The sequence below is a fragment of the Wyeomyia smithii genome, chromosome 3 (assembly GCF_029784165.1).
Source record: "Wyeomyia smithii strain HCP4-BCI-WySm-NY-G18 chromosome 3, ASM2978416v1, whole genome shotgun sequence".
Lineage (NCBI taxonomy): Eukaryota > Metazoa > Arthropoda > Insecta > Diptera > Culicidae > Wyeomyia > Wyeomyia smithii.
The window spans coordinates 191,281,959-191,294,300 of record NC_073696.1 but is presented as its reverse complement, the minus strand read 5'-3'; the positions used below and the strand labels follow the sequence as shown (position 1 = coordinate 191,294,300).

Sequence of the window (12,342 nt, the reverse complement as noted above, 5' to 3'; positions counted from 1 at the left end):
GAACTATAAACAAAATAGTTGGAAGAAGTTTATTTACTATTTCTGTTGAATGATTGAAATAAAATTTTAAATTTAATTGCTGGCTTCAGCAGTTAACGAAATGTTCAAAAATTAAAACTATACCTACATTCGGGTGTTTTGTCCAAATCGGTAATTCATGTAAAGCTCGTAGCTTGTAACAGTAAAATGGCATTTCTCTAATCTTCAATCTTTATTTTAGATGCAAATAGTAGTGAAAAAATTTGTACCGAGATTTAATTTTATTCAAGTCCGATCTCAAAAACAGTTTATAACTGATGCAACTTCTGGGATGAAGGTTTGTTTAGTGGTTGTGATTAGAATTTTCAAATATCAATTTATTATGCCATAATCGTTACTTTTATTAGGATGCAGCCTCAAACGCCTGTTTTAGTTTCTTATAAAAAATTTTCTACTAAATAATTTAAACTAATTTAGATTTTTTAGGAATTTTTGATTACAATAACTCAAGGGGTGTCGGACAACATCGGCAGCTTTTGTATTAGACTACCGTAGGAAACCGCTATCGATGTAATTTGATAACCTATCCAAACAGACTTCTTTTGGTTTCTTATGTAATAATACTCTGCGAAGACGCTCTCAAAATATATAAACTTCTCTCATTTATTATTATATTCCTAAAGTATGTAGCTCTCATCGCTAAATTTGTGTCAATTATTCTGTCGTAATTGTTTATCATTTTTTACGATTTTTTTTAACGAAACTTAATTCAAGCTGTCTCCTCTGTTCTCCATGTTCTTTGAAAACTTGCACGCAAGTTGTTATAAACGCACTACATTGCATACCTTGTGGAGTTATTGGAAGGGTTCTCTCGAGCTATATAGAGGAAACATTTTCTATCATCTGCAATTCTCTGTTTGTTAACATGAAGCATTGCTTCATGCGGTTTGGGAAAAATCGTTTAAATTTAAAATGAAGGTAATGTACCAATCATTATTCATTTTCAAGCTCTATATTTGGTAACAAATTGACCTTGAAAATATTGATTTGATTTTAATAAAAAAATTAATAAAATCGTTTAAAAACGGGTTCAAATGTATTTATGTATTTATTTTCTTATTTTCAGAGCTCAAATCCTTAAAGGCAACGGTGGGCCATCCGAGTATCATCCAATCCACTTCGACACATTCCAGCATCGGTAGCAACGTGTCTCCAACCCATCAGTCGCCATCACCAGCACATCACAACCAGCTTTCCCCGATTCCATACACCGAACAAATACCGTCACCAACCATCATGAGTACTAACAATAACAACAATAATAATAACGCCAAGTACAATAACCAGAAGAGCGTCTTTCTGATGCCACCCTACGCAACATCGTTGGCCAATGCCAGCTCATTGGCCAATCACCAAACAAACGTGTCATCGTTAAGTCCAATGGGCTACCATCTCAGCAGCAACGGACAGTCTAATGGTTCCATAATGAGCCCAAAGTTTTCTCAAAGTCCATCGGAATCGCCTAGTAGCATGTATTACGATATGATACATTCGGACGTCAACGGTGTCGATCAGCACAGCCTGGGGTCGATAGTTAAAATGGAACCAATGGCGAACCACTACTCGACAGCCTATCAGACGATTCACCAGCAGGTGGTACAACAGCATCACCACCACCAGCAGCAACAGCATCAACAAATGCAATTGCAGCATCAGCAAATGCATCACCAAAGCCGAAGCCCGTCAGTTTCCGATGAGAACGAACAATCCCCGGAATGTCTTGAAAACAAGCATAACATCACTCGGCCGACTGTGGTCTCCATGCCCAGCTAAGCTACACGCAATGCAATGATGGAGGCCGGGCTGTGAAAAAAAAAAAAACATTTCTGAATCTCATGCTCAGAAGCCAAATGCTGATAAAACCAAAAAGACTAATAAGAATAGCTAAACCAACATTTTCTCTTGTGATGATTCATCATGACAATACTATATGGTAATGTTCATATGGGCAGGTACTATCTAGAGGAGGAGCTTCATATCCGTTCCAAAATCGTTTAGAATAATGATATTTCGTTATAGTGTGTTGACAGTAAAGAGTTGATTGTTTTGTAAATAGATTACCGAATGTAAAAAGGCTAACAGCATCAAAACGAGTGTGTCTTCTAATCAGTTGCTCCAGCCCAAAGCTTTTGTATAAAATTGGATTTTTTTATGAAAGATATGGTTAAACTAGATGTAAACATAATGTTCTTTTGATCAGCGCTATTGCTTTTCGCGGCCGTTTTTGCAACAGCACCTCTAGGCACGGATGTTGCGATTAGTATAAATGTATAGTTTTTAACACGAGTGTGTATAAAAATAGCTCTCTGACTCCAACATGAATACTTCAAAAACTTTCCATATCCTGATAATTTCGAGTGATCGAGCGCACAAGGGTTGTGCTTGATCGGATGCAGGAAATCAGGTTGATTCTTATTTAAAAGAATAGTTGCTAAAAATTTGGTTATAAAACGTGTTCTAGAACATACATTATGTTACGTGTTAATACTGCATTTGTCGTTAAATTAGGTTTAATTATTGCATAATAAATTTTTTTAGCTAAACTCATAATTGTTATTTTTTTTTTGATGATAGGATTCGCTTGACTGTATCAATGAAGATTTTTTTACTGTGAATTTTACCGTTCTTGTTAATTTTGGTGCCCCTAGCAAGTGCGAAAGTGTGTCGAAAGCTCCTAGAGTAATTGTTCACCGGCTTTATCGCCTCTACACTAGTTTACGGGAAAACTTGACTAAACCTTTGCATAGATGTTTCTATGGGCAAGAGAATGCGCTATATGTTTTTTTTTTGAATCACGACTCATTTTTGAGCAGCTATGTGAAAATGATATGTTTGGTATAAAATAAATTAAAGAAACGCTCAGCCCAAGTAGGTTTAGGAGAATCGCATGATGCAGTCATGGATTCCAATGAAGTCCAGCAAAATCTACAACCGCTAGGCCAAGCAAGTTGAGGATGGGAGGAACTAATAAAAACAGCGTCCACCTTGATCGCAATAATATCTTCACTAATATATCAAGTAATAAGGACAAGCTGAGGATGGAAGGAACTAATAACAATAGGGTCTCCAATGAAAGTAACATGTATAACATATGAAGTAAAATTTAAAAAATCATACACAAGCAATGAGTACTTTTAAATTTGTCTGATAAATTTTTATCACGCCAAGGGTACATCAGCCATGCTCAGTAGAATTTTTTTTAAAGAAAATATCAACAAAGGATTAATTCAAGGACCTTGGGTTTACAATGGTAGGGCATTGGGATGCTCTTCGTTTAACTGGTAACTTTTTTATGATGACAGTCAGTCCTAGGACAGCAATTTAAGTTAATAAGAAAACAAAATTTATCCTAATTAGTAATTAGTAATTACTGAATTTATCTATTAATGAAGATATCGGTGCTTATTACGGGAATCACTCCACGGTGAAATCAGAGTGAAGTAAATAAAGCCTTATTACGGGACTCACGTAAGTGAGAAAAACGTCACAAAGTGGCATCTGCTGTAAAATCTGGGTTGTGATAAGTGTCATAACACTAAAGTGAAAACGGAAAAAGTAACGTTTAGCGTGGAATCAATCCACGACCATTCAATTCACCGTTCAATGAAATGACGTTACAAAGAAGGGAAAAATCGATTGATTTGAGATCTAATGATAATGTATGTTGGATTTATTTTTCAGTTACAAGTTGAACCAGAAAGAGATCAACTTTCTGATTTCCAGCGTAATTTTTTGGGAGAAGTAAATGGCAGAGATGATATGGCGGTTGATGGGGTTTCCTCTGATAACCATGCTATTGTAGGAAATATTGACGATGAAACACTGTTCAGGATATAAACCAATGAATGAACACCAATGAAAATCGATTTTTATAATTTAGTGGTTGGGCGCGGAAGTTTCGCGTTCTCGAAAAAAAATCCCAATGCAAAATCAGATTTCGGGAACAATTGGGTTGTTTAGCTACTCACGGATTCTTAATTTTTACATATCAGGTGAAAGAGTGTAATTTTCTAAGCAAAAAGTGATTTTTTAAAACTTTATATCATTGTCCTTCGATTTTTAAATAAAAAATAAAAATAGCTTCAAATCGTTACAATGACAGTTGGTATATGGGTGAACTGTCATTTTAGCGATCTTGAGCAGATTTCGAGCAGTTTTAATTAATGATTTAAAAACTGAATGACAACGATAGAAAATTTCGGAAAATCACGTTTTGCTTAGAAAATGCAGCTCTCTCAGATGACATAAAAAACTAACATAGTTAAACAACCCAATTGAGGCAATTTCAACTTTTTGACCGATGAAAAAATGCAAATGTCGTAGAAATGCATAAAACGTCGAGATCCAACTGAACAAATTTTTGTTTTGAGAAAATAAACTCTCTGGGACTTACAAATTTTTGAGCTTAGACCAATGGGACGAATTTACCTTTGAATTTCGTTTAGCGGAAGGACTCAAAGTATTCGTCTTTTTGAAGAATGTCCTTGTACAAAATTTCAGCTCAAACGATTCCTCAAAGCAGTCAAATTTTCTTTAAGTAGAAACCAACTTCCAATCGGGTAAATATACAATAAAGGTGCTAAAGTCGAGAGCTAATAAAATTAAGAAATCGCTTAAAGCCAAGGAAATTGCTATGGTTACTTTTCTTGATATTGAAGGAGCATTCGACAATGCATCCTTTAGCTCAATGCGTTCGCAATGGAAGTGAGGGGCCTTGATAACTGTATTATCTAATGGGTGATGGCGACGTCCCGGTATCGAGAAATTTTTGCTGACTTTCAGTGCGTCTTGAACTGTCCCACAGATCAGACGTTTTTTCGGTTGCTTGTGGACTGGTCTTTGACTGCCTATAGCTTCAAAGTTTGTGTTTTGTCAGTGTGTCTTTCAAAGACTACCTGAAAGTTATTTCCCATCAGTCTTTCTCAAGACTACCTACTCTTGAATTTAACATTTGTTTTAACTTTTTTCTTATCACCTGAAATGGCTGGACGGAAAAAGAAACCTCGCATCGCTGCGGGGAGGAACAGAGAGGCATCTCTTTCTGACACTTCGAGTGTCTGCAGTGACAATCCTTTTGATATTTTGCCTGAGCAAGAAGCTGGTGTAATGGAAGTTATGAGTAATTTTTTTTTTGTTCTCGCTTATTTTCCGCCGGTCTAGTTCCGCCATTGTTGTGGCCAATCACCGACGCCCAGGGAGGTGACTCCACACCCAACCGGCGCCAACGGCTTTACTTCCTCATGCGATGGAAGGCGTGATCCCAGAGATTTTTCGCCTCAGAAAATCTCCCGGTGTCGGCTAGGATTGAATCTAGCCCAGTTGGGTTGGTTGTGAGTGGATCACGCCACCTCACAACCATCGACACCTATGTCGGCGGTGGGATTCGAACCCAGGCGTCGAGCGTGGTTGGCGGAGACGTTACCAACCACACTAGGCCCCCGCTCAAGTTATGAGTAATGAAACTATACAAAATGTCAATTCTTTAAAAAAGAAAAAGTTCCACCTATTGTGGTAACTATTTCTTCTGAATTCAATATTTTCAAAAAGGAACTCTCAACGTTTGTTTCTGACGTTAAAGTTACCTATCAAATTGGTCGTAGAGGCGAATGCCGCTTATTAGCCGACTCTATAAAGGGTCGTTATCGTCTTATTCAGTATTTAACTGAAAAGATGTATAATTTTTTTTACATATGACACGAAGAGCGCCAAGCCGTTCAAGGTCGTATTGAAAGGTCTCACCAACGATCAAACCGTTGATGAGATCAAACTTACTTTGACAGAGTTACTTGGCATAGTCCCTACCCAAGTAATTCTAATGAAACAAAAATCACGAGGCGATAACAGTCAGAGAACTGGAATTTCCCTTGTTAATTATTTAATTCATTTTAACCGCAATGAGGTTAACAACTTAAAATTTTTTGAAAAAGCACATGCTTTGTATAATGTGCGTGTAAAGTGGGAAATTTATAGGAAGTATGGCTGAGGTGAAAAGCATATCACCCATTGCCGTACTTGCAAACGCTATGGCCATGGTTCCAAATTCTGTAAAATGGACCAAAAATGTCTTAATTTTGGAGACTCTTCTCACAAAAAGGATACATGTCCTGTGAAAGAGAGTAAAAATTTTCGCTGTGCGGATTGTAACGGCATCCATATGTCAAATTTTTATCAATGCCCAGTCCGTTTAGCAATTGTTAAGGCAAGGCAAGGTAAACAAAATTCAATTTCTCAATTAAAACCAACTTCAAAACAAAATTCTCCAAGCGTACCAGTGACGCATAGTTTACCTACTCCTTTGCATACCCGTTTAACTTATGCACAGGTTACAGGTAGTTCGAACATTATACCGCCTAGTGTTGGTGGTTCGAAAATGGCCGTTAATATGGGTAAGCAAAACACGCTAGAAAATAATTGTACACCTATCACTCCTGCTAATATTGCTGTCGAAAATATTTCTTCTAATGTCAACTGTCTGGGGCCTATTACGGCAGGTAAACTTTCTTTTTTGCAACAGGCAATGTTAGATCTTATAACGCCATGTTGCAGGCAAAATCAATGTTTGAAGCCATACAAATAGGCACACATTTTACTATTAAAATTGTTTCTAATTTAAAATTTAGCAATGATTTTAAATAAAACAATTAAAATATTAAATTGGAATGCTCGCTCATTGAAGGCCAATGAGAATGAGCTTTTTAATTTTTTAACAGTAAATAATGTGCATATAGCAATTATTACTGAAACATTAAATGCATATTTACCATTTCAATGCACACGCGAGCACAAAAATTATTTTAAAGGTGATTTACAAAAACTCACCAGAAATCGTTCGAAATTTTTTATAATCGGCGATTTTAACGCTAAACATCGTTCATGGAATAATTCTCAAATTAATTCCAATGGCAAAATTTTATCCAATGATTGTTCTTCAGGATACTATTCTTTTTTGTCTCCGAATAGTCCTACATGCTTTTCTTCTGTAAGAAACCCTTCAACAATTGATTTGGTGCTTACAGATCAAAGTCATGTATGTAGTGATTTGATCACACATGCTGACTTTGATTCTGACCATCTTCCAACAACTTTTTCTTTATCACATGAATCAGTTTCAAACCCTATAAGCTCTGTTTTTAATTATAACAAGGCTAATTGGGAAAGATACAAAACTCATATTGAGAGAAATTTCAATAATGAGCTTGATTTGCAAAACGAAGTGAATATTGATTCCGCTTTGGAAGCATTGAAATGTGCAATTGTTGATGCCAGGAATTATTCTGTTCCAAAGGCTCGAATGAAATTTGATTCACCAATAATTGACGAAAATCTTCAACTTCTAATTCGTTTGAAAAATGTCCGCAGACGTCAATATCAACGTTCTCGTGACCCTGTTTTTAAAACTATTTATAAAGATTTACAGAAAGAGATTAAACATAGATTTACTCTTTTGAGACTAAAGTTGAAAAATTGAAACCATATTCAAAACCTTTTTGGAAGCTATCGAAGATTCTAAAGAAACCTTCAAAGCCTATTCCAGTTTTAAAAGTTGGTGAACGTTTTCTTGTATCCAATGAACAAAAGGCTCAAAGACTTGCTCAGCAGTTTAAAAGTGTTCATAACTCAAATTTGAATTTTGTGAGTCCAATTGAAAATGAAGTCACACGTCAATTTGATTTAATTTCTTCCCAGAACTTTTTACCTGCAGAAATAATTGAAACTAACTTGAATGAGATAAAATCAATTATTAAAAATTTCAAAAATATGAGAGCACCTGGTGACGATGGAATCTTTAATATACTAATCAAACATCTCCCTGAGAGCACAATGGAATTTTTAGTGAAAATTTTCAATTGCTGCTTCAAAATTGCATATTTTCCCAAATTATGGAAAAATGCAAAAATTACTCCCATTTTAAAACCGGATAAGAACCCAGCTGAAGTTTCAAGTTATCGACCAATCAGTTTGCTTTCTTCAATAAGTAAACTGTTTGAGAGAATTATTCTTAACAGAATGATGTCACACATCAACGAAAATTCAATTTTTGCAAATGAACAGTTTGGATTTCGCCATGGGCATTCCACAACTCATCAATTGCTCAGAGTTACTAATATGTTACGAGGTAACAAATCTGAAGGTTATTCCACTGGAGCTGCTCTTTTAGACATAGAAAAAGCATTCGACAGTGTTTGGCATAAAGGTTTGATTGCGAAATTGCAAACTTTTAATTTTCCAATTTTCCTAATCAAAATTTTAAAAAAATATCTTACTGATCGAACTCTGCAGGTTGTCTATCAGAATTCAAAATCTGATAGATTTCCTGTCAGAGCAGGTGTACCGCAAGGTTCAGTCTTGGGTCCAGTCCTGTACAACATATTCACTTCAGATCTTCCTGATTTGCCTCCAGGATGCACAAAGTCATTGTTCTGCGATGACACAAGCATTTCCGTAAAAGGAAAAAGTCTTCGTGTCATATGCAGTCGATTGCAGAAAAGTTTAGATATTTTTTCTTCCTACTTGCAAAAGTGGAAAATCTCTCCCAACGCTTCTAAAACTCAAACGACAATTTTTCCGCATAAGCCTAGGGTTTCTTTCCTCAAGCCAAACAACAATCACGTTGTCAAGATGAATGGGGTTATTTTAAGTTGGTCCGACAAGGTTAAGTACTTGGGACTAATTTATGATAAAAAACTTATTTTCAAAGAGCACATTGAGAGTATACAAGCCAAGTGCATCAAATATACGAGATGTTTATATCCTCTCATTAACAGGAATTCTAAACTTTGTTTAAAGAACAAATTTTTGATTTACAAACAAATTTTTAGACCAGCAATGCTTTATGCTGTACCGATCTGGTCAAGTTGCTGTTCAACAAGGAAGAAAACGCTGCAAAGGATTCAAAATAAAATTCTGAAAATGATTTTGAAGCGTCCTCCTTGGTTTGGTACACTCGAATTACATAGACTTACTGGTGTTGAACCATTAGAAGCTTTGTCAAATAAAATTATTAACAATTTTCGACAAAAATCGTTGCAATCCTCAATTGCTACGATAAGCTCTCTTTATAGCCAATAAGTTAGCAATTAAGTTAGTTGTAAGTTTACTTCCCCTTTTCTGACAAGTAGGTTTAAATCCCTACGAATGATAAGTCCTAATTGCGAAAGCAAACAAATCCTAACAATTAAAATTACAAATTTCTAACAGTGTTGAGAAGTCACCATTTGTGATTGAACACACATACTCATTATTTACTAATATTTATCATAAATACTTAAGCTATCTTTAAAAAGTAACTCATGAAGATACTTCACAGACGATATCTCGGAACTACACCACCTTTCTCTGATCGAACCAGCTTCAGACGTCTCGGAAGTCGTCGCAAGCGGCGCGCACGTACTCCATCGGCATCTCGTCCCAGATGTTCGTGATAACTCGCTTGAATTGCTACAAATTTGTTATTTTATAGTCGTTCAGCTTCGACATCATGTATCCCCACATGATATAATCCAGTGGATTCAGATCCGGAGACGACGGAGGCCATTCATTCTTTGAAATGAAATCGTTTTCCTCACACCACGCCTGAACAACCTTTGCGGTGTGGGATGGGGCGCCATCTTGCTGGAAGCAGTAGTAATCGTCTTCAAACAATAGTTCAGCTTGAGGCATAACATTTTTATTCAAAACCGTGTCCAGGTAGTACGCTGCGTTGATTTCGACCCCTTAATCGATAAAAATAAGAGGCAGTTTACCTCTCTTGCAAATGGCTTCCCAAACCATCACTGACGTCTTATTTTGGAACCGGGAAACGTTTAGCTTGTCCGCAGGAGCTTGCTGGAGGCTCACACTCCAAACTCGACCATTTTGGCGATTGACTGTTTGCTCCAAAACGTACAGCTTCTCGTCCGAAAAAATAATCTCGTCATTTGCGCGCCAACCGAGCAACTCCCGCGACCGTTGGTACCTCTTGTCCTTTGTAGCTTTGGTAACCCCATGAACCACATGTTTTTTGTACGGTGTAAGTTTTAAATCCATGCGCAGAAGCAGGCGGATTGGTTCTCGGTTCATTTTAAAGTTCCTGGCCAGCTTCCGTGCAGATTGGGCGGGATTCCGGCGAATCCGGTCTCGTATAATCTTTTTCAGCTTTGGAGTTTTCACAGACCTTGGTCGTCCAGATCGTGCCTTGTCCTCGGTGCCTCCGGTCTCTAGGTACCGATTTTTGGTCCGGTACACGAATTTCCGGTTGATTTTGAGCCCCTTAGGTGTTTGAATATGTGTCCGGGTTTGTACCCTTTCACATATTCAGCGATAACAGCTGCTCTTAACTCTTCCATGGCTCACAACTCAATGTAAACAAACTGCACAGAAACGAAACTCTGCCACTTTGGGCAGCAAAGTTAACCCTTTCATTTGACATATAGATGGCACCAGAGAGATGCAACGTGTAGGCTACAGGCGACCCCAAAAAAGTGTGACCGGACTTTTTTGTCACCGTGTAGGGCTAAACCTGTGTTGACTAACTGTGTGTGGCTAAACTGTGTGTTGTTGTGTGAAGAGTAATGGTTGCAGCTTACACACCATGTTTGTTGGGCTTTCACAATATGATTCAGTTCACTGAGATGGAAACTTTGAAATATAAGCCTCTTATTGATGATTGCTGTTTACAGAACGTTTCCTCTAGAAAGGAAAGGTGTGTTCTAGAATATATTTTGAAAATACGAATTAATCACTTCCATTCTCAGGAGAAAAAATATTACAGCCTGATAATTTTACAAATTAATAATTATTTGGACCTAACAGCGTATGAAATATCTAGTTATGTAATGGAAACAACACAGTTCCTATGTTATTACTTCAACTTTTACTCAGAGACCAGGAAACGGCCCAGATAGGGGTGGGCGAAACGGCTCTTTTGCAAGAGCGGCTCTGAACCGCTCAGGCGCTCACCGTTCTCACCGTTCCGAACCGACTCATATGACCAGCTCATGGTTCACAATGATTCACGAGCGTTGATAGTTCGTGTTTTCTCGGTAAACTATGGGTTCGCGCGAACCCATAAGCTCTGGTGCGCTCAAAGAACCGTGGCTCTTTTTCGCGAGCCGTTTGTTCTTTCGCTCTTTTCTAAGAACCGGTTCATATGAACGGCTCGTGAGCCGTTCGCCCATCCCTAGGCCCAGATACTATTTTCAATTCTTAGATGGCAATTTCCAGTTCCTGGAAACCGCACAAAATAAACTTCAGATAATATTTTGAATTTCAAAATAGCAACCTTTTCAACTTGAAAAGGTTCAATACTACTGACTATGAGCATTCGTGATCTACTTAAAAATTGAAAATGACAGCTACCAGCTTAAGAAAAACATCTACATACATCTCTATATAAGTATTTCCGGGTTTGGGATGATGCTCAGAGGTCAAAAGTCGACCCCAAACGCCGTTTCGATATTCAAGATGGTCACTTCCGGTTTCTGGGAATCAGTCTTAAATGGTAAAATGTCACCCAATATAAGTAGTTCCACTCTGTGCGTTTTAAGAATATAAGAACATCTGTAATTGTCGAAATTTTAATAGTAGACCGTCGGTTGTTTTAAATTTTGGTTGAAAACGTTCTTCGGAACTATAAACAAAATAGTTGGAAGCAGTTTATTTATGAATTATGTCTGTTTCATGATTATCATGATCGTTGGCTTCAGTAGTTAACGAACTGTTTAATAATTAACACTATATTTTCAGGTGTTTTGTCCAAACCGGTTATTTATGTAAAGCTCGTAGTTTGTAACAGTAAAATGGCATTTCTATAATCTTCTATCTTTATTTCAAGCGCAAATAATAGCGAGAAAATTTGTACAGAGATTGGATTGTATTCGACTCCTATCTCAAAAACAGTTCATAACTGAAGTAACTTCTGGGATGAAGATTTGTTTATTGCTTTGTAATAAGAATTTCCAAATATTAATTTACTATGCCATAAGCGTTACTTTTATTAGGGTGCAGCCTCAAACGCCTGTTTGAGTTTCTTATAAAATTTTTGTTACTAAATAATTTAAACTAATTTAGATTTTTTATGAATATTTGATTACAATAACTCAAGGGGTGTCGGACAACATCGGCAGCTTCTGTATTAGACTACCGCACATAAAAGTAAATGCGTTCAAAACCTGATCATAAGTGAAAAATTCAAAGTAAATCAACTTTGTATTGTAGTGTTTCATTTTGAAGTGTGATGTATGCTTGATCACTTGACAGCTCATCAACATCCAAAAGTTATGTTTACGGTCTTAACGAGAGGTTTGAACCGACCGCAATTCAACA

General features: G+C 36.9%; 1 protein-coding gene and 1 long non-coding RNA gene across 5 annotated transcripts in view; one reads left to right on the top strand and one right to left on the bottom strand.

Moving 5' to 3' along the window:
* Nucleotides 1-2,589, top strand: part of LOC129726724 (box A-binding factor-like) — a 63,376-nt gene extending 60,787 nt beyond the window's left edge. For all 4 annotated transcript variants that reach the window (XM_055683753.1, XM_055683754.1, XM_055683752.1 and 1 more), the window contains exon 8: nucleotides 1,106-2,589. In XM_055683753.1, the coding sequence (XP_055539728.1) occupies nucleotides 1,106-1,812 (707 nt within the window). In that variant the 3' untranslated portion in view covers nucleotides 1,813-2,589. The remainder of the gene's footprint in view (nucleotides 1-1,105) is intronic.
* The window catches only part of LOC129726728 (uncharacterized), a 50,221-nt gene that overhangs the window by 19,754 nt on the left and 18,125 nt on the right, over nucleotides 1-12,342 (bottom strand). The window lies entirely within an intron of this gene.